The 18,807-nt window shown below is 43.0% G+C and overlaps 1 protein-coding gene across 4 annotated transcripts in view; it reads left to right on the forward strand.

Annotated features, from left to right (window-relative positions):
* Positions 1–18,807, forward strand: part of LOC108919681 (contactin-associated protein-like 2) — a 392,807-nt gene that overhangs the window by 234,455 nt on the left and 139,545 nt on the right. For all 4 annotated transcript variants that reach the window (XM_018727885.2, XM_029258941.1, XM_029258940.1 and 1 more), the window contains exons 9-10: positions 5,616–5,765; positions 11,647–11,809. In XM_018727885.2, the coding sequence (XP_018583401.2) occupies positions 5,616–5,765; positions 11,647–11,809 (313 nt within the window). The remainder of the gene's footprint in view (positions 1–5,615; positions 5,766–11,646; positions 11,810–18,807) is intronic.

Below are 18,807 nucleotides of genomic sequence, written 5' to 3' on the forward strand. Positions count from 1 at the left end.
CACCGTCAGGCAGGAGAATTGGGTCTGGAGGCGTGCTTGCGGGCTGGTGTAGGGAGGTGGCCAAGGGTTTGAGGAAGGATACGTGGAACGTCGGGTGTGTGCGTAGGTGTTGGGGCAGTTGCAGGCGATAAGAGACCGGGGTAACTCTGCGGATAATCTTAAAGGGTCCTATGTACCTTGGGCTGAGTTTCTTAGACATATACGGTCCTTGGAGACCCCGGGTTGACAGCCACACCCTCTGTCCGGGTGCAAGGGAGAGGTGCCGCCGATGTCGATTGGCTTGATGTTTGATACGGGTTTGTGATTCTTGGAGATGCCGTCTGACAGCTGCCCATACCTCGCCGCTGGTTCGGTACCAAGAGTCCACAGCCGACACATCGCTGGACCCCGGTTGCCATGGGAACAATGGTGGCTGGTACCCCAAGATGCACTGAAAAGGAGAGACACCTGTAGAGGTATGGGTGAGCGTATTATGGGCGTACTCTGCCCACGGAAGGTATCGAACCCAGTGAGTTGGGTGTTCAAGACAATAGCTTCTGAGGTACCGACCGATGTCTTGCTGTAGCCGTTCAACCTGCCCATTGGCTTGAGGGTGGTACCCCGATGTCATACTCACTGTGACCCCGAGTTTCTTCCAAAAGGCCCTCCATACACGCGATGTGAACTGAGGACCCCTGTCGGACACTATGTCTTCGGGTATACCGTAGAGCCGGAATACATGCTGAAACAGCAACTCTGCTGTCTCCAAGGCAGAGGGGAGCTTGGGCAAAGGAATCAAGCGACAGCCCTTGGAAAAACGATCGATCACGGTCAAGATGGTGGTCTTACCATCTGACAGTGGGAGGTCCACTAAGAAATCTAAAGCTAGGTACGTCCAGGGACGGTTGGGTACCGGCAGGGGTTCCAGGAGCCCGGCTGGACTCTGATTTGAAGCCTTGGACTGAGCACAGACTGGACACGCCCGGATGTAGTCCTGTACGTCCTCCCGGAGGGACGGCCACCAGTAGAGCTGCTGGATCCTAGCCTGAGTCTTCCCAAACCCTGGGTGCCCTGCCGCTGGATGGTCATGGGCTCATTGTAGGAGAGTCGTCCTCAGACCTGGTGGAACATATTGTTTTCCAGAAGGTTTACCTGGTGGTTCGGGGTCCCCTTGTTGGGCTTGGGCCAGGTCCTGAGTGAAGTCCCACTGAATGGGTGCTACAAAGCAGGACCTGGGCAGGATGTAGTCCGCTTCCGTTACCTCCTGCGTTTCGTCATGCAGCCGGGAAAGGGCGTCCGCTTTGATATTCTTGGGACCTGGTCTGTAAGTGACAGTAAAGTTGAACCGAGAAAAGAACAGCGCCCACCTGGCCTGACGCGCGTTGAGGCGCCGGGCTGTCTGCAGATATTGTAAATTCTTATGATCCGTGAATACCAAAAAAGGGTGTTGTGCCCCTTCTAGCCAATGCCTCCACTCTTCTAGGCTAACTTAATTGCCAGGAGCTCTCTATTTCCTATGTCGTAATTTCGTTCAGCCTCAGACAGTTTCCTGGAAAAGAATGCGCAAGGGTATAATTTCACGGGCTTACCTTGCCTCTGAGAAAGGACAGCGCCTACCCCTGACTCAGAGGCTTCAACCTCCACCACGAATGGCAACTCAGGGTCGGGTTGATGCAGAATGGGGGCTGTAGAGAACTTGGATTTGAGGTTCTCGAAGGCTCGTTGGGCTTCTGGGTTCCACGGGAGACGAGGGGTTTTACTCGCTGTAAGTGCTGTCAATGGTGCGACGATCGTGCTGAAGTTCCTGATGAATCAGCGGTAAAAATTGGAGAACCCCAAAAATTGCTGGAGAACCTTAGTGGTGGTTGGGCGAGGCCATTGCTGGATGGTCTGGACCTTACCCGGATCCATAGCAATGCCATCTCGGGTAAGTATGAACCCCAAGAAGGAGACCTTCTGCTTGTGGAATTCACATTTCTCCAACTTCACATATAATCTGTTCTGCAACAGTCTCTGGAGCACCTGTCGGACAGTCAATACATGCTTGGCCAACGTATCAGAATAAATCAGGATATCGTCAAGATATACCAGGACACCTTTGTGGATCATGTCCCCGAGCACATGATTCACAAACGCCTGGAATACACTGGGTGCGTTCGCAAGACCAAAAGGCATAACCCGGTATTCGTAATGACCCAGGGTGGTACTGAAAGCAGTCTTCCATTCATCACCCTGCCGGATACGGACTAGATTGTACGCACTTCTCAGGTCTAGCTTTGTGAACCATTGCGCCTGCTGAATGTTCTCAAGCGCGGCTGAGATCAAGGGCAGAGGATGTGGATATTTCACACAAATATTATTCAACCCCCGATAGTCAATACAGGGGCGTAACCCCCCATCCTTTCTCTCGATGAAAAAAAACCCGGCAAACGCGGGGGACGTGGATGGTCGAATAATTCCTGTCTTTATGGCTTCGGTGATATAAGTCTGGAGGGCGGATTGTTCGGGTCGGGACAACGGGTAAATGCGACTACGCGGAGGCGTGGTACCCGGCAAGAGATCGATTGCACAGTCCCACGGGCGATGCGGTGGGAGCTCGGATGCGCGTTTCTTGCTAAAAACCTCCGCTAGATCCTGATACTCGGGAGGAACTGGCACCTGCAGTGCCGATTCTGAGCCTTCTATAGACGTAGCTCGACAGGGTAGCTGTAAGCAGGTTCTCTCACATTGGGGTCCCCAAGCCACCAACTCCCCAGTACTCCACTGAAACACTGGGTCATGCTTGGAGAGCCAAGGGAACCCGAGAATCAGGGGCAACTCCGGAGACGAAATCAAATAAAAACTCAGCATTTCCTGGTGACATACACCTACTCTCACAGTTACAGGGGCTGTCTGGTGGTCCACAAAACCCTTACTGAGGGGCTGGCCATCTAGGGCGGTCACTTTAAGACGCCCCCCAATGGGTTTGGAGGGAATGCTATGAGACCGAGCAAACTCAATGTCCATGAAACACCCTGCTGCTCCCGAATCCACCAGTGCTTGCATCTGTACCTGTCCTGCTCCCCAGGATAACATTACAGGTACCGCGAGGCGGTTACAACAGAGGGTGCCACTCACCTTGATCTCAGGGCGGACCGGGCACTGGAGACGGAAGTGACTAGGGTCACCACAGTAAAGACAGAGGCGATTTTGTAGTCTTCGCTGTCGTTCGGGGAGGGGCAGGCGCCCCAGCCCCAGCTGCATCGGCTTTGCTTCCTCCTGTTTGGGACCGCATCTTTCTGGAGCCGGTTCTGAGGCTGGTCCCTGGGTTCTGATCTGATTATCTAAGGTTACCGCAGTTTCTATGAACCGATCAAGGGTCCATCTTTCTCCTCGGAACACCATTTCACCACGGATGTGTGGGTTTAGACCACGGCAAAAACTAGCCAACAAGGCTTTCTCTCCCCAATCGCTGCGTGCTGCGAGAACACGAAATTCTAGGGCGTAATCTGCCACGGGTCAGTTACCTTGCTGTAGATTCAGGAGTCTTTCACTTAGCTGTTCCTCCGGTTGAACCAGTGCGAAAATGGCGAGGAAGCGGCTCTTGAACTGCGCATAAGTGCTGGGGAGGCCATTTGTCCAGACTGCTGTCGCCCACTCAAGTGCTTTGCCCGTGAGCAGAGAGAGAACGTAGGCGATCCGGCTTTGTTCTGTGCTGTAAACTGGGGGCATACTGGAAAAAACGAGCTCACATAGAAGCAAGAAGCCTTCACATTGTGCTGGGGTCCCATCAAAGCGGGTCGGGGGAGACAAGTGGAAACCGCGTGAAGGAGAAGGAGTGGCGTTCGACGAGTCAGGCGCTGCAGGACCGGCTGCGCGTTTCTCAATGGGTTGTGTGGGCGCACGCGACGTATTCAGCACGCTTACCACCTGCTTGTAAGAGGCGATGAGGTTGTGCAGCGTCTGTTCCATACCTGCTAAGCGTGCTTCACGCGAGTCCAACTCCGCTTGGAGATGGTTCAGCTCCGCTGGATCCGTATAACAGGCGGAACCTTCTGTCATGGTCGCGTCAGAGGGAAGCGGCGGACCCAAGTGCAGAGCGGTAATCGTGGTGTCTTCGGGGAAATCCAAGAGAGGAGGTCAGAGGACGGGCAAAGGGTCTTCGAGGTGCGAACGTCGTAACAGGGAGGATCCAAAAGGCGAGGTCAGTGTGCAGGCAAGAGGTCGATAATCCGAAGGAGGCAGTAGATCGGGGGAACAAGGGACGGGTTCGGGGAAGGCGTTCAGGAACAGGAAATGGCTGGAGAAGGTCGCTAACGAGGAGGCAGATCAAGGTTCCGCATCAGCTGGTTGTCCGACGCAGCCTTTTATGCTGCGGTCTGCGTTGGGTCACAGGTGTTCCGTGTTGGTCCGAAGGTGTGGGCGTGGCAATACCAAACTCAGTATAATAATTTTTGGACACCTGCTACCAAAAGTCCGTTGGCTTAGTGCACAGATGACCGGGAGGGCTCTTCATTAAATCCCAGGTATATCATAGTTTTGGCAGCCTGCAGTCAAGTACTTAACAGCAGATGTTCCTTTGAAAAGTCCAGAGGTCTCAGATGTAGAGTTTATTCACATTTTCAGAAGGAAATCTGCACATTTTTTTTTTTTTTAATCATTATGTGTTCATGGCAGTTATTGTGTTTGCAAGGCACCACTCCTTGGTTTTTATTCATTTGGGCAGTTCAGGGGTTAAGCCATTCAATCCTATCTTCAGGGCCATCTGTGTGAATTATATTTCCTTTAGTTTGTATTAGAATCCAATTGTCCTTTATTCTAATCCTATGTCACATGGTGTGGGAGAGGATGAAATGGGTTTTTTTCACTTCTGTGATGAGTATAAAAACAATTAATTTAATGTTAATCTAATGTTTCAAGTTTGTCAGACATGTTCAGAATACATGGATATAGTATTTATGTTGAATTATTTGTGTTCTATATATACGCACAGTGCTGTAGCAAGTAGAGCTGCTGCCTCACAGCACCTGGGTGGTGTAGGTTCGAGCTCCTCTTCAGTCTTCGGGAGGAAACTGGAGCACCTGAAAGAAACAAACATGGAAAAAACTTGCAAACTCAACACACATCACCTAACACATGCCTGAATGGTCCAGGCATTGTGAGGTGGCACCATTATTTACTGTGGCACCCTGTGTGTATGTATGTGTTACCATTGGCATAGCATGTGTTCAGTGATGAGGTCCAATGTTCAGGACTGAATTTTGCTGGTCCCTGTCCCAGGTGGAATGTAAGTGTTGTGCATTTGAGAAAGGAATCAATGCATATACTATAATTCATTTTACAAACAAAGGAATTCAAAAAACATAACGCAAACCCACTGTAATTCTCTGAGGTTTACGCAAAGGAAATTGAGTAGAAGTCCAGAAAAGTCTCTTGATAATATTTTTGCAAAAAGCAAGCAAGGCACTTTAACATGAAATTCCCACTTTGTGAAAACAAGCTTTATAAATGGGTACAATCACAATCCACTTTGAATGTCAGCACCTGCTAAATCAGAGAACAATTCTATTTTATCAGACCTCTAGCTTTCTGCACAATTTAATGGCGTTCCCTGCTTTTATCCTCTTTTCCCCCTCTCCTCCACTCCTTGGCTGCAGGTTCGGGTCTGAATGATGGCCAGTGGCATGAAGTCCGCTTCCTGGCCAAAGAGAACTTTGCCATGCTGACCATTGATGGAGACGAGGCCTCAGCAGTACGAACTAACACACCCATCCAGATTCAGACAAGGGGCTCTTACTATTTTGGAGGTGCGGTTTCTGGCCAAGAAAAATTTTCTCCCTGTTTCAACTGGCTTCTGGTGGTTTTTGAATGAGCTAAATTAAAGTATACTGTTGCTGCACCATACTTGCAAGGATGTTCAGTAATAATGGCAATAATGTTTGTTAAAAAATATATTGCTTTTCATTGTTTTGCTTTCCATTTACCATATAGCCATAAAAAGAACAGTAGTGGTTAAGAAAAAAAAAAAAATCATTGCTTTAGCTATCTCGGAGCAATGTGCTTCACCTGTAGATGTCGGACTGTTCCATAAAGTTGGTCAACACTTATTATCAAAGTCATACAGGTCTGTCTTTGGCAAACCAGAGCTGCTTGGCTGTTGGTTAATTATGAGAGATTGTGTGACTGATCCATCTTCCAGAGGAGTAAATGAGAAAAGATGCTGGCTGCAGTCATTCTGAGCCTAGAAGTTCAATTAACAGCTGAAAGGGGATATGATGAGAAAGGTTCAGCCATTATCTACAGTCTTTAATTGATCAGTGGGGACCAAAGTTTCTTTATCAATCACACTCTTTTTGTCTCCTGTAAGGGGTTCTGAAAATTAGGCACCACATTCAACAGCACAGGTGGAACAGAACCTTGGAACAACGAGGAACAGAACTTTGTCATGAGAAGATTAAGTCCTAGGAGAGGTCCAGTTTTCTGTTTTAATTAAATTATCAGTAATCATTGGCATTAATTAAGTGTGGGTAAAATTCCATAGAAAGAATTCACATACACATTGGCGGAAGCCGCTTGTCCCAAGCGGGGTCGTGGTGAGCCGGAGCCTAACCCAGCAACACAGGGTGTAAGGCTGGAGGGGACACACCCAGGACAGGACGTCAGTCCATCACAAGGCACCCCAAGTGGGACTCGAACCAGACCTACCAGAGAGCAGGACCCAGCCAAGCCCACTGTGCCACCACACCCCTCACTACAGAAAGAATTTGTCAGATTAAATTATATGTAACAGAATACTACAAAAGCATGAATTTTTAAAGGCTGATTTGCAAAAACAAGAAATGTTTATGATTATCTTCACTGCTTGCAAGAAACTCTACACAATGAAGATTATTATGAATTTCTAAAGAAGTACATCTGCTATAACTGAATACCTGTTATTGCAGTTCCTTTGCAAGTTAGTTTTCATGAATCACATCCAACTTATTTTGAGTACATAAGCAAAGGACACTACACAGAAGACAAAATTAGATATTAAAATGTTTGTAATGTTCTCCCCGAAGAAACATGAAAGAGACAGTTCCATATACATTTAGCTCAGAAACAGTAAGACTGTTTCTCCATGGAAAAATTATGGCATTGTGCATTGCAGCAAGTTCAGTATCCATACTTCAAAATTTTATTTCCAACTATTCGCTCTCACACATACACACACACACCACTTGTCCCGTACAGGGTCGCAGGGAGCCAGAGCCTAACCCAACAACACAAGGCAAAAGGCTGGAGGGGGAGGGGACACACTCAGGACAGGACGCTAGTCCGTCGCAAGGCACCCCAAGCAGGACTCAAACCCCAGGCCCACCAGAGAGCAGAACCTGGTCCAACCCACGGCGCCACTGCGCCACCACACCCCCCCTCTTTAAAATATTATTACCCATAAATAAAAGAATTGTATCATATTAACTGACTAAAGAGCTTTGCAGTACTCTCTTTCTCTATATATGGATGAAAAAAATATATGAATTATATACACCTTTAGCGCGGGGGCGCGGTGGGTTGGACCGGGTCCTGCTCTCCAGTGGATCTAGGGTTCGAGTCCCGCTTGGGGTGCCTTGCAACGGCCTGGCGTCCCGTCCTGGGTGTGCCCCCTCCCCCTCCGGCCTTACGCCCTGTGTTGCCGGGTAGGCTCCGGTTTCCTGCGACCCCGTATGGGAAAAGCGGTTCTGAAAATGTGTGTGTGTGTGTATACACCTTTACATTCATCTGGAGACTATCCAGAATGGGCGTTATAATATACCTTTAAAAATTTCTGATGCCCTCACCTTCTACTGGTTTGCAAAAGCATTGTGTATACTAAAGTTAAAATTAAACGGATAATTATTCAAATTATTCACATTTCTTTTTAGCTGGCTATCTACCATATAACAGTACAATTTTTAAAATATAAAACCATAGTAATATATATAAATCAGTTCTTTGTATTCTAGTATGACTAGTTCTCCACTCTGCATCAGATGGATTTAATGCTTGCAAATATAGTATTCGGTGACCAGTTAATCAGGAAAACAGTAAAAGTGGGTCACCTCTGACATATGGTAATTTTAGAGCCAAAACCAAGGTTTTTGTATTGACCGAGAAAATTATTTTTTTGTGTATAGAAGATCATGTTTATTTTAATGAACTTATGACATGAGCACCCAGTGGTATTTTTGGCATTGCCATTAGTAGTTGACAGTGAACATGTGTCTGAGTGAGATAAGAGTATGACAGCTCCGTTGGCATGTGGCAGGTTGCCGGTTCGGCCCAGAGCATTTCTGTTATGCATAGCATTCCTTTTCAAAATTGGGGTCAGGCAAGTCCTTGTGAGCGATATCCATTATATCAGAATGAAAGTCACCGAAGGTCAGCATTGGGAAGAAGGAAGAAGACATTTCAACTATGCGTGGATGGACATCTATGGAAAGATGAGCTAAAAGACATTCCGTAGAGGAAAACGGGGGGTTGGGATCATTAGAGATATTAATGTGGTACAACCAGAGGTAGCGAGGGATATGTGGCCTATCAAAATGAAAATCAGGGTCTGCAAATGAATCATGTCATGCTTTATACATAACACAACACTTTTTAAATTCTACTAAATGTAGTTGGAATATAATAGTTTTTTCTTTCAAAATGTCTTTTTTCTTGATCATTATGCCTCTGCATTCAAAACATTGATATATTGTAGTTTTTCACAGTGGTCTGTCACTTTACCCATATGAGTGTTGAAAACATCCAGGATCTGTCTTGCTTTAGATGAGTGAGATAGTTGGTGTTCTCTTTCCTTCTTTGCTCACAGTGACACCTACAGTCAGCCAGGTGCCTACATGGCTAGGGTTGAGCGAGTGGCACGAATTAGTGTGTTACTTCATCTGACAAGGACTGTGTTCACTTTTACCAATTTTCTTTGTATAATGGTATCGTAAATTATAACAGTGAAAACACACAAGAAATAAATAACCCAGCAATCCATTATAAGTAACACACATGTTGGCTGAAACCACTTGTCCCAAGTAGGGGTTGCGGCAAACCTAACCCAGGGCGCCAGGCTGGAGGGGACACCAGTCCATCACAGGGCACCCCAAGCAGGACTTGAACCCCAGACCTGCTGGAGAGCAGGACCTGGTCAAACCCTGTGCGCAACCTCCCCCCCCTCCCATTTTCAATAACCAATAGTCTAGTTCAGTGTAGAAGTGATCCAGAGTCTGTCCTTTAAGTATAGGGTACAAGGCATTGTGCAATCTGGATTAGACAACAGTCCACTGCAGGGCAATCACACACACATTGACTGGCACACACACACACACACACACACACATATTGAGGACACTTCAGAGTGACCAGTTTGCATGTCTTTGTACTGAGGGAAGAGACTGGAAGATGCTCATGTGAACATGGGGAGAGCATGCAAACTTCATGCAACACTGAACTGGATTGAGTCCATATCTGAGCCCTCAGCCCAGGAATTGTGAGATAACCTGCTCTGTCCACCATGGCACCATGCTCACATATAAATAAATAATAATGAATCTTGAGGGCAGTTTCATCAGATGGGTGGTTTTACAAGATACACAGAATGGATTCTGATCATAAAGACCAGCTCAATATTAGAATTGGGATACAGAGGAAAAACAAGTAATGTTTTACACAAAACAGGATGCATGGCCAACACAGGGAGTTCCACATGTACCAGCATCACACTTGATGTTGCACACATGGTGGTGCAGTGCTAATCAAGAAACTTCTCTCTGATCTTGATCACTCTTGTTTTTCTTATTGAAGGAAGTACAATCTTCACTTAATAAGGTCACCGGTGGATGCTTGCAGCCTTAGAAATTAAATACAGGTCTCTATCCAAATCATGAAGGCTTTTCTTGTGAGAGAAGGGTTATGATCGGCAGGTATCTACTCTCTTTGGAAATGCAGATGTAAGACCAGGAGCTGTATATTGGATCAGGGTTGGTGGTCTTGAGGGTGAGCTGTGCCACGACTTCTCCCATCTCCTGTCACTCATGGCCCTGGTGGCCTGGCAGGTAATCCAGAGCATTGGCAGCTGGTGAGATGATGCTCTGCTCTCTCCTCCCACTTCCCCCGAGTCCCAGCCAGATGTTTGTCTCTGTGATGCCCCTATCCCATGTCCCAAGAGAACATGAAGACAGGCATACTCTTCCTTCATCTCATTCCATGGAGCCAAGCTCCAAGCCCCAGATATCCACTCCAGCAGGTGTGAAAGGCAGATGTGACAGATGGTCAGGACAAACTTGAGGAGACTCTTTTTATTTTGCTGGCATGTAGCTCACTGTCAGATGAAGATGAAGAAGGGAAGTAACAGTAGAAGAAGATGAGGTAATGACATTAATGAAGATATTATTATTAACTGGTGACAAAATACCAAGTGAGCATTTTGGACTTTCTAGAGGTGAATGATCATCTTGGGATGAGACTAAAGGCATTCAGAATGATGAAAGATCAGTTGGTAAAGTAAATAACATTTTGCCAAAGCTCTAGGTGAAAGGAACTGTTTTTGACACTTTTAGGTTCAAGGATTTAACCAGCATTGGTTCTCCCATGCAGGAGGTATCTTAATTATACTAGCTTTAGGAAAGATTGATAAATTGTTACGAGTACTCATACCCTATGAATGTACTGTAAACATCATATTTCCCTCGTTGTAACACATTTCTCTTTCCACAAACAAAGTATGACATTTGTTTGATCGCAGTGCATGCTGAAGACGAGTACATGTGAAGAGAGGGCATAGAGCTGAGTGACAGGCATCACATTCTTCTGTGACAGAGGCACACTGAACACAGTGCTCTAATTATAGGGCTGCCACTGCTACTAAGTCATATCTGCAGCCTGTGAAGCTACTCTTTGCTTTGGAGTTAATCTTTGTTCACAGTGCTTTTGAAGCACTATTGAAGGCAAAGTACAGTATTTCGTAAATAATTGTTGTCTTAAAATACGCTACTGTGTAGGATTGCTTGCTTTGAATCTTCTTTTTCTTGTTCATTTCATTGTTCTTGTTAATTGGCATTTTTTTTTCAAGAAAACATGTCTAAATTTAAAAAAAAAAAAAAAAAAAAAACATTAACCACTTTGATAATGTCTAGGCATCTGAAAATGTAAGGTTCATGAAATCGTTGTAGGGTCTTGGGTTAAAAAAGAGCGGGGCAAGATGAAAAGTCAAAACAAGTTAAGCTCTATGTTCAAATTAGCAGGATCTTCAGATGTGTAGTTTCTTTAGTAACTTATTTCATATATCCTCCAAATACCATAGTAATTTACATACTGAGTTTCAGTATAGGAGAATAGCCAAATCTACATGTGATCTTGATGTTTCCCTTCAGTAAACCCTTGTGAATGCTTAATCGTACATGTGTGGTGTGCTGTGTAGTCATCTGTGAAAAATTGTACCACTGAGGTAGAAGGAATGATACAAGAAAGAACATATGGGGAGATCAAACGTTGGAAGTAGACAGCAGCAGGCAGGTGGCAGAGCATGGCAGGCAGGTAGTTTTGAACTGGATTCAGACTGTGCCTTGCAGCCAATGCAAGGCATGACGTAGGAGTAGAGCTACTTAAAATAACAGATATTATCTCCAAGTGAGAGGAAAGACCTGAGTGTGGCCTTACTTCTGCTTCCTACAGGATATTTCTTGCGAAGCAGCTCACCACCCATGCAGCGCTCCTTCCAGGGCTGTATGCAGCTGATCCATGTGGATGAGCAGCTTGTTGACCTCCAGGCCGTGGAGCAAGGAAAGCTGGGAGACTTTGAGAACGTCAGCTTGGAGATGTGTGCTATCATTGACAGGTAACGTTACATCACTCCCCTGGCTTTTTATAAAGCTACACTTTCTCACATGCATTCTTTACTTCATCTACTATATTTACGGAAAAGGTGCCTTTATTAAGAGCAATTTATAACTTGATTAATCAAGGAACTCATTGCATGGGATATAACGTCTTGTCATGTATGTCTTGAATGATGATTTATTCTTGAGATTATGACAGTGAGATTCAAGTTTTGTTCAAGGGCACAAAAAAAAACAGAGAAATTCTTGCCTGTGATGATTGCTACATCGTTCTGGTAATGTAGTTGACATTTTAGGACCTTCTCAATCATCAGTCTTATAACACCCCATTACCTGACTCCAGCATGGCAATTTCATCTTGCACATATTCAGCTTAGGTGACACCTCACCCTATTCCTGACACAGTCACTACTCCTCTGTCTCACACCTTCATTGTACCTGAATCAACTGTCACCCCTGAGTCATTTGTGCCACGTCTGAATCACACTCCAGTGGTGAGTGTGTATTGTGTGACTTCCCAATACATTCCAGGCCAAATGTTTACTAACAATCCCAAGTCAAGGGGCACATGTGTGACTGGCCAGTTGTTGAAAAATTCATAGGAGGTTGGGAAAATAGCACCACAAATTGCCACCATCTGAACCCCAGTGCAAATACGTTGAAATGACTGGTTGTGGTCATACACGTCTCAATTTAGATATGTTAATAGTCCTGCGTGGCAACATGCCAGCCTTGTAGGATCTCGGGACCTTCTGCTTATGAGAAAATAGTCTTAACCAGGATAATGCATCTCGCTAGAATTCAGATTGACAGCTAGTCATTTATACTTTTTATTAGAATTTTCATAGTTAATTGATTGCTTGTTATTGTAGTACACTGTTCACTTAAACAGAATTTAAAAGAAAAGTTTCAAACATTAGTTTCTGTGCAAGTAAACATTGAGCAAGGCATCCCATGGGGCTCTACGCTTAGCCCTTTACTATTCATTATTTAGGCCTTCTTGTACCCCTACTAGAAATTTCTACACAATTTTTACATATGTCTGGCTTTAAATTCCTTAGTGCAGCACCTTCCACTAGTCCACCTTCTATCTTTATTAAGGATAGTTTAGCCAAAACTAAACAATAGACTAATATAAAGCTCAGGTGCAATAGATGTGAAATTTTGATATGGCACATGAAAAAAATGGTTGGCATTTCTTTTCCAGAGATTAACTGGAATAATACATTTTCCTCTTTTAAAAATCCTGGTACAGAAACAAAGGCAGCAAAAATACAAAGTAATATTAGAAACAGCTGCAAATGTAAATCAAGGCTTGCAGATTACCATGTTTCTCAAAAGTGATCAACTGCCATTGTTCAAAGTCCAGTGTATACTGGATTATGTACCTGTAAACTGTCATTCAGGTCAAATTAAAATTTTATATGACAAAAGAAAATTTATCACGAATATCTTCCACATACAATGAAAAAATGAGTTTATATCACACTTGCAAATTATAAGTGAGTTATTAAGAATAAAAAATAAATAAAACTGACAAGACTTTAAAAGATTTCAGTGAAATTATGAACACACCGGTTTTCCATTTAGTACAATGTTTCTGCATATTAAAATCCTCCAACCTATAATTATATTAACATCCCTTGGGGGTATTAACAGAAAGCTCCGTTTTACTTTGCAACCAAAGTTAGGCCATATTAACAGAGTAACAGTTTGTCCTATTGATAGAACATGTGACCCAGGGAGGTATAAAAGGAAGGAAGGAAGGAAGGAAGGAAGGAAGGAAGGAAGGAAGAAAGAAAGAAAGAAAGAGGAGGGGGTGTGACAACACAGTGCAGTTTTTAACTATACACTCAGCCCTCATTTAAGTCAAAGTCAACTTTATTGTCACTTCCACAATATGTTTATAACATACATTTGAGTGCAATAGCTTTTCTCCTGGACCACGGTGTGACATGGAAGACAACATATAAACATATACTGTTACTACTACAGTACAATTCACAGTAACGAACTACTAAACTAAAAACACTGGAATAAAGTGTAGTGATGTAGTTGCTACAATAAATAGAAAAGTAAACATATTTAAAAGTGGTAGTGCAAAAAAAGTGAGTTTTTTGTGCAATAATTGTTTGGAAAGACGGGTAGTGTGTAGGTCGATGTGGAATGTATTAAACTCATAACTGGAGTACACACACACACATTTTCTGAACCGTTTGTCCCATACGGGGTCGCGGGGAACTGGAGCCTACCCGGCAACACAGGGCGTAAGGCCGGAGGGGGAGGGGACACACCCAGGACAGGACGCCAGTCCATCGCGAGGCACCCCAAGCGGGACTCGAACCCTAGACCCACTGGAGAGCAGGACCTGGTCCAACCCACTGCACCACCATGCCCCCATAACTGGAGTACAATTAAAAAAAAAAATTTACAAAGGCTGATAAAAGTATATGACCTTTTTTCATGCAGTGTGCTTAGTATTCAGTGCAATAGCATTTTTGCCTGTTACATGCCTATTTTACTTTCACGCTGGGTTTATTTTGTACCACAGCTTGTATCAGAGATAAGTAAACACTTGGTGTCTCAAACCCAAAATCCAAAATGTTTCTGTCCCAAAGTGGCTTAGGTCTTGCAATTTTCCTTTATTAAATAAAGAATATTCACACAATTTCCTTTACTTTCCAATATTTTTCCTTTTTAAATATATGTTTACACATTTCTCATGACAAAACCAGTTACTGTATATACTTTTTTACATTATGCTTCCTCACAAATCAGCCTATTAAAGTAATTAATAATCACTAATGAAACAGTACTGTTATTACTGTTGATTTATTTATGTGATGATTTTGTCCTAAGTGACCTACAGTTTTAAGCAGCTTACAATGATTTACCCATTCATACAGTTAGACAATTTTTACGATATAATTTGAGGTTTAGTACCTTCATCAGGGTACTACAACAAGAGGTGGGATTCGAATGTGGTAGAAATTAACTGTGGTAACCTGGTAGTCCTTGTAGAAATCAACTATAAATATATAATTATCAACTCTGTTTTTATCAGATAAACAGCTTCTATGACATAAATACTTTTACCCTTGCATAAAAAACCTTAATTTCATGGCCAAATGAATATCATGCAGTGATTAAATTATAAAAAGGTCTCCATCCAGAATATGCCCTTGTCACTCCCTATGCTTTCTGAATAGATTTCAGACCTCCTCAGCGCTGCACTGGACAAGCAGTTAATGAATGAGTGAATGGAGGGATAGATTGATAGAAGTACATTAAAGAATAAGCTAGAGATTTTGTTGAAATATGTAAAATATGTTGATGTTTTCATATATAAAATACCTTTACATTTTATTCTGGCATTTCAGTTCATTACATTTATTTATTTAGCAGCTTCCAACAAACTCTACATAGTGTTATCAGCCCACACACCTTATTCACAAAGGTGATTTACACTGCTAGATACACTACTTTCAATGGGTCACTTAGTTATAGTTCAGTAGAACATGGTGGCACAGCAAGTAGTGCTGCTGTCTTACAGCACCTGGGTGGTACAAAAAGATGGGGGTTCAGTCCCTGCTCAGTCTGTGTGGAGTTTGCATGTTCTCCCATGTCTGTGTGGGTTTCTTACATTATGCACCCGTTCAAAAAGATCTTCAGTGCTTACATATTTAAACTAAAAAAAATTATTAAATTTTTTTTTTTGCCTTCTGACCGCATAAAAATTATACTCTCTCATACCTTCATGATCTTCTGCAGTCATATAAACAAGAGGCAGCTATCTGAATATTAGACAAAATATTTGTACATTTGTGAAGAAGTATTTTAAAAATGTTTCCCTGGCTCTGCTATATCAATTAATCCCATTTCAGTCATGAATGCAACATTTATGTCTCTAACAATCTTTTTAATACTTTTAGTATAATCTGCCTTTAGTCTAATAAATAGCCTAAATTAGTTGATAGTCCTTTACTCTAAGGCTTAGTTATTAAACTCTTAACTTAATGTCATCTAATGTAGACTCTTTGAGGTCATTGTGGATACGGTGCTCTGGAGCCCATTCTGAAAGTGTAAGGCATGAGACAAGGTACACCTGGACAGCTCATTGCATCTTTGAATTACACTTTATAAATATAATTTTATTAGTTTTGTTGTAGCTGTTGCTCCCTTTGGTTACAGCTCCAAAGCATTATTCAGGAAGCTGTGTATCTGCAAAGCTACAGTGCATCACCAACCGTGCACACCAGGGTAGATGGTGGCTGACAGAGTAGTCTACTGTCACACTCAGCATCAGAGGTGTTGTTGGGGGTGGTGGGGACATTGTTCAAGAAGCTCAAATATGGTTTTCCCCAAGATGTACACCATGCTGTGAGCACAGCTAAGCCTGCTGGGAGCTGAAATAGAACCTCGAGGCTAGCACAGGAGGAGAGACACTTGTCATATAGAAATGTAGTTCCGATAAAGACTGCTGCATTTATAATATTTAGTTCACTGTCTTAGGTTGATCAGGACTTTAGCTTTCTGCTTGATTGAGTTTGTTGTGTGTGTTTGGATGTTATCTCATCATGTTGAAGATCTGTTCAGTTTCAAATGGAAAGCTTCCAACAGAAACTGAGAATAAGACAAATCTTAAGTTTTCAGTCTTTGCCAGTTGGTTATGTGTAATTATTTTATTAATAACATCAGCTTGATTTTTTCCCCCCACAACACCTCTACAGTCATTATATCCTATTACCCATTGCCACATACCCTAATGTAGGGTTGTGACAGCTCAGAGCCTATGCTGGAAGCATAAGGTGGTATGATAGGCAGGCATACACAGTCACTCACAAAGTCACACAGTATAAGCAATCTAGAATCACCAATCCTCCGAAAACATATCTTTGGAGTGAGGGAAGAAACCAGAGCACCTAAAATAAGCCCATTTGAATACAGGGAGAATCCTGTGTGACCCACTGCACCACTATCTGCCCCATGCCTTGTGCAGCATTATAAATTGATTATGTCTGCTCTGTACACTATATTCTCCTTCAAAATGCGAGTTTCCACAGTCTCTGACTATCCCTGCCATAACAAGTCATTCTAGAGTTCTGTTTCTGACACACCTTGTCAGTTCAGGCAGCAGGATGGAGCATGGACTCATAGTGAAAAAAGTGCTTTTACTCCTGTTATTTTAGAAGTCAGAGGTACAGTTAAGGGTTTTGCAAGGGCATGGATTGTCTCTGGAATGTGGAGGATCAGCTTTCTCAGGGGCAGGGATGTACACTCTGGTCAAATGCTTCTGGATGCCAAGTACCTTCATACTGCAGTAAGAAGGTTTAATAGGGGATCAGCAATGAAAACTGTATATACGTACAGTTTGGATGCCTGTCCCTGGCAACACACTTCGAGAAAGAGAAAAATCAACATGAATTTCTGAGGTAAATACTGTATTCTGAGAGGGCTTTTCACTCCAAAGACTTCTCTTGTAGCATAAATAGACCGAGATAAATGTAATCCCAACAAAATGATAACATGCCTTACGACAGACTCATTTAGTAATTAGCATGATTTATTTTACTTGTTGCACTGAGGATAAAGTGGTGTGTTCCTTAGCAATCTACCGCTATTAAACTCTTTCAGTCTGTCCCATTGGAGGACGAGCAGAAATCACCCCCTTAATTATTTAATTGATATGGAACACTCAGTTAATTTACTCTAGTTTGTTCAGGCTCTGTGGTTAAGTGAAGCAGTCACTGGGAGCTGCTTCAGCAATGCAGGTTCTTGCAGGAATCAGAAACGGTGAATTATTCAACTTAAATGTGATCAATGTTAGGTTGGGTGGCTGAAAACATAATTTGCAATTGTTGTATGTGAAATAAAAGAAACTTGGAAGTTTGAAAACTTGTTTTTATTAATACAGTAATCACTTAATAGGAGTTATTAAAATCTGTGATTAAATTTTGTTTTTCTGTTTTGTTTCTAGGTTCTTAGATTGTGTCTAAATGCTAAACTCTTAGCACTTTTAGCCTTTGTATATGGTTAAGCATTTTCGTTAGCTGACCGCTGTTTTTTTCTTCAAATCACTTGCTTTCATATCGAACTGAATATACGTGCCTTAAAGTGGGTGACATAAAGTGATTTATCATGAATGCTGAATATTCCAGAATGTTGAATAACCAAAGGTTCAATAATCGAGACTTTATAGAACTGACTGTGGGAATCGTGACACATGGCCATGCCCCACAAACATGTTGTTCGTACTGCAAACCGGGTTTGAACAAAGAGCTGAGAGGAGCATGGCAACACATTTAATTAACTTTTGAACAACAGCCTCTTAGAGGTTATGCAATAAGGTTATCCATATGCCCACAGCTGACTGCTGCAATGCAAGGGGGTTTCATGTAAAAGGCCAGATGTAATTGACTTATTTTTAAGGGTGCCATGGTCACTGAATTACTATGGTAATTACTCTTTGGACAGAATCAGCAAGTTCACCTTCTATCTGGCTTGACAGTGTAATAAGTTTCAGGCAGCTCTAGCTGATTGCACCGGCTGGCTAGTCAGCCCATCCGCTAGCTGTGCTGCAATTAAGGGTACTTCTCCAGTATTAATAGAGAGCCTTGTTAGTTTGACCTTAGCACATTGTTAGTTCTCATCAGAACAGGTGTGATGAATGCCTCATTCCTTAATATTGGTGCTCTTGCCTAGGGCACTGCTGAAGAGGAACCAAACTGCTCCTACAAACAAACTACAGAGAAACCAGACTCAGCTAGAAATGTGTCAGTTGGACAGGAATGAGGGAGAATCCTTCAGGATGGATAAAATACTGAGGGGTTCTACAGTTTTTTTTTTTTTTGTGTTAATTTAGAATCAGTATCTTATTTCACTTAGACCATTTCCATATCTGTTTTCACTCCACCTTCTGCTCATCTTTCTTTGTGATCATATAGAATATTCTGTTATGACATATGGATGTCATTTTAAGTATCATTTTCATGTTTAA

This window comes from Scleropages formosus, chromosome 16, assembly GCF_900964775.1.
Source record: "Scleropages formosus chromosome 16, fSclFor1.1, whole genome shotgun sequence".
NCBI lineage: Eukaryota > Metazoa > Chordata > Actinopteri > Osteoglossiformes > Osteoglossidae > Scleropages > Scleropages formosus.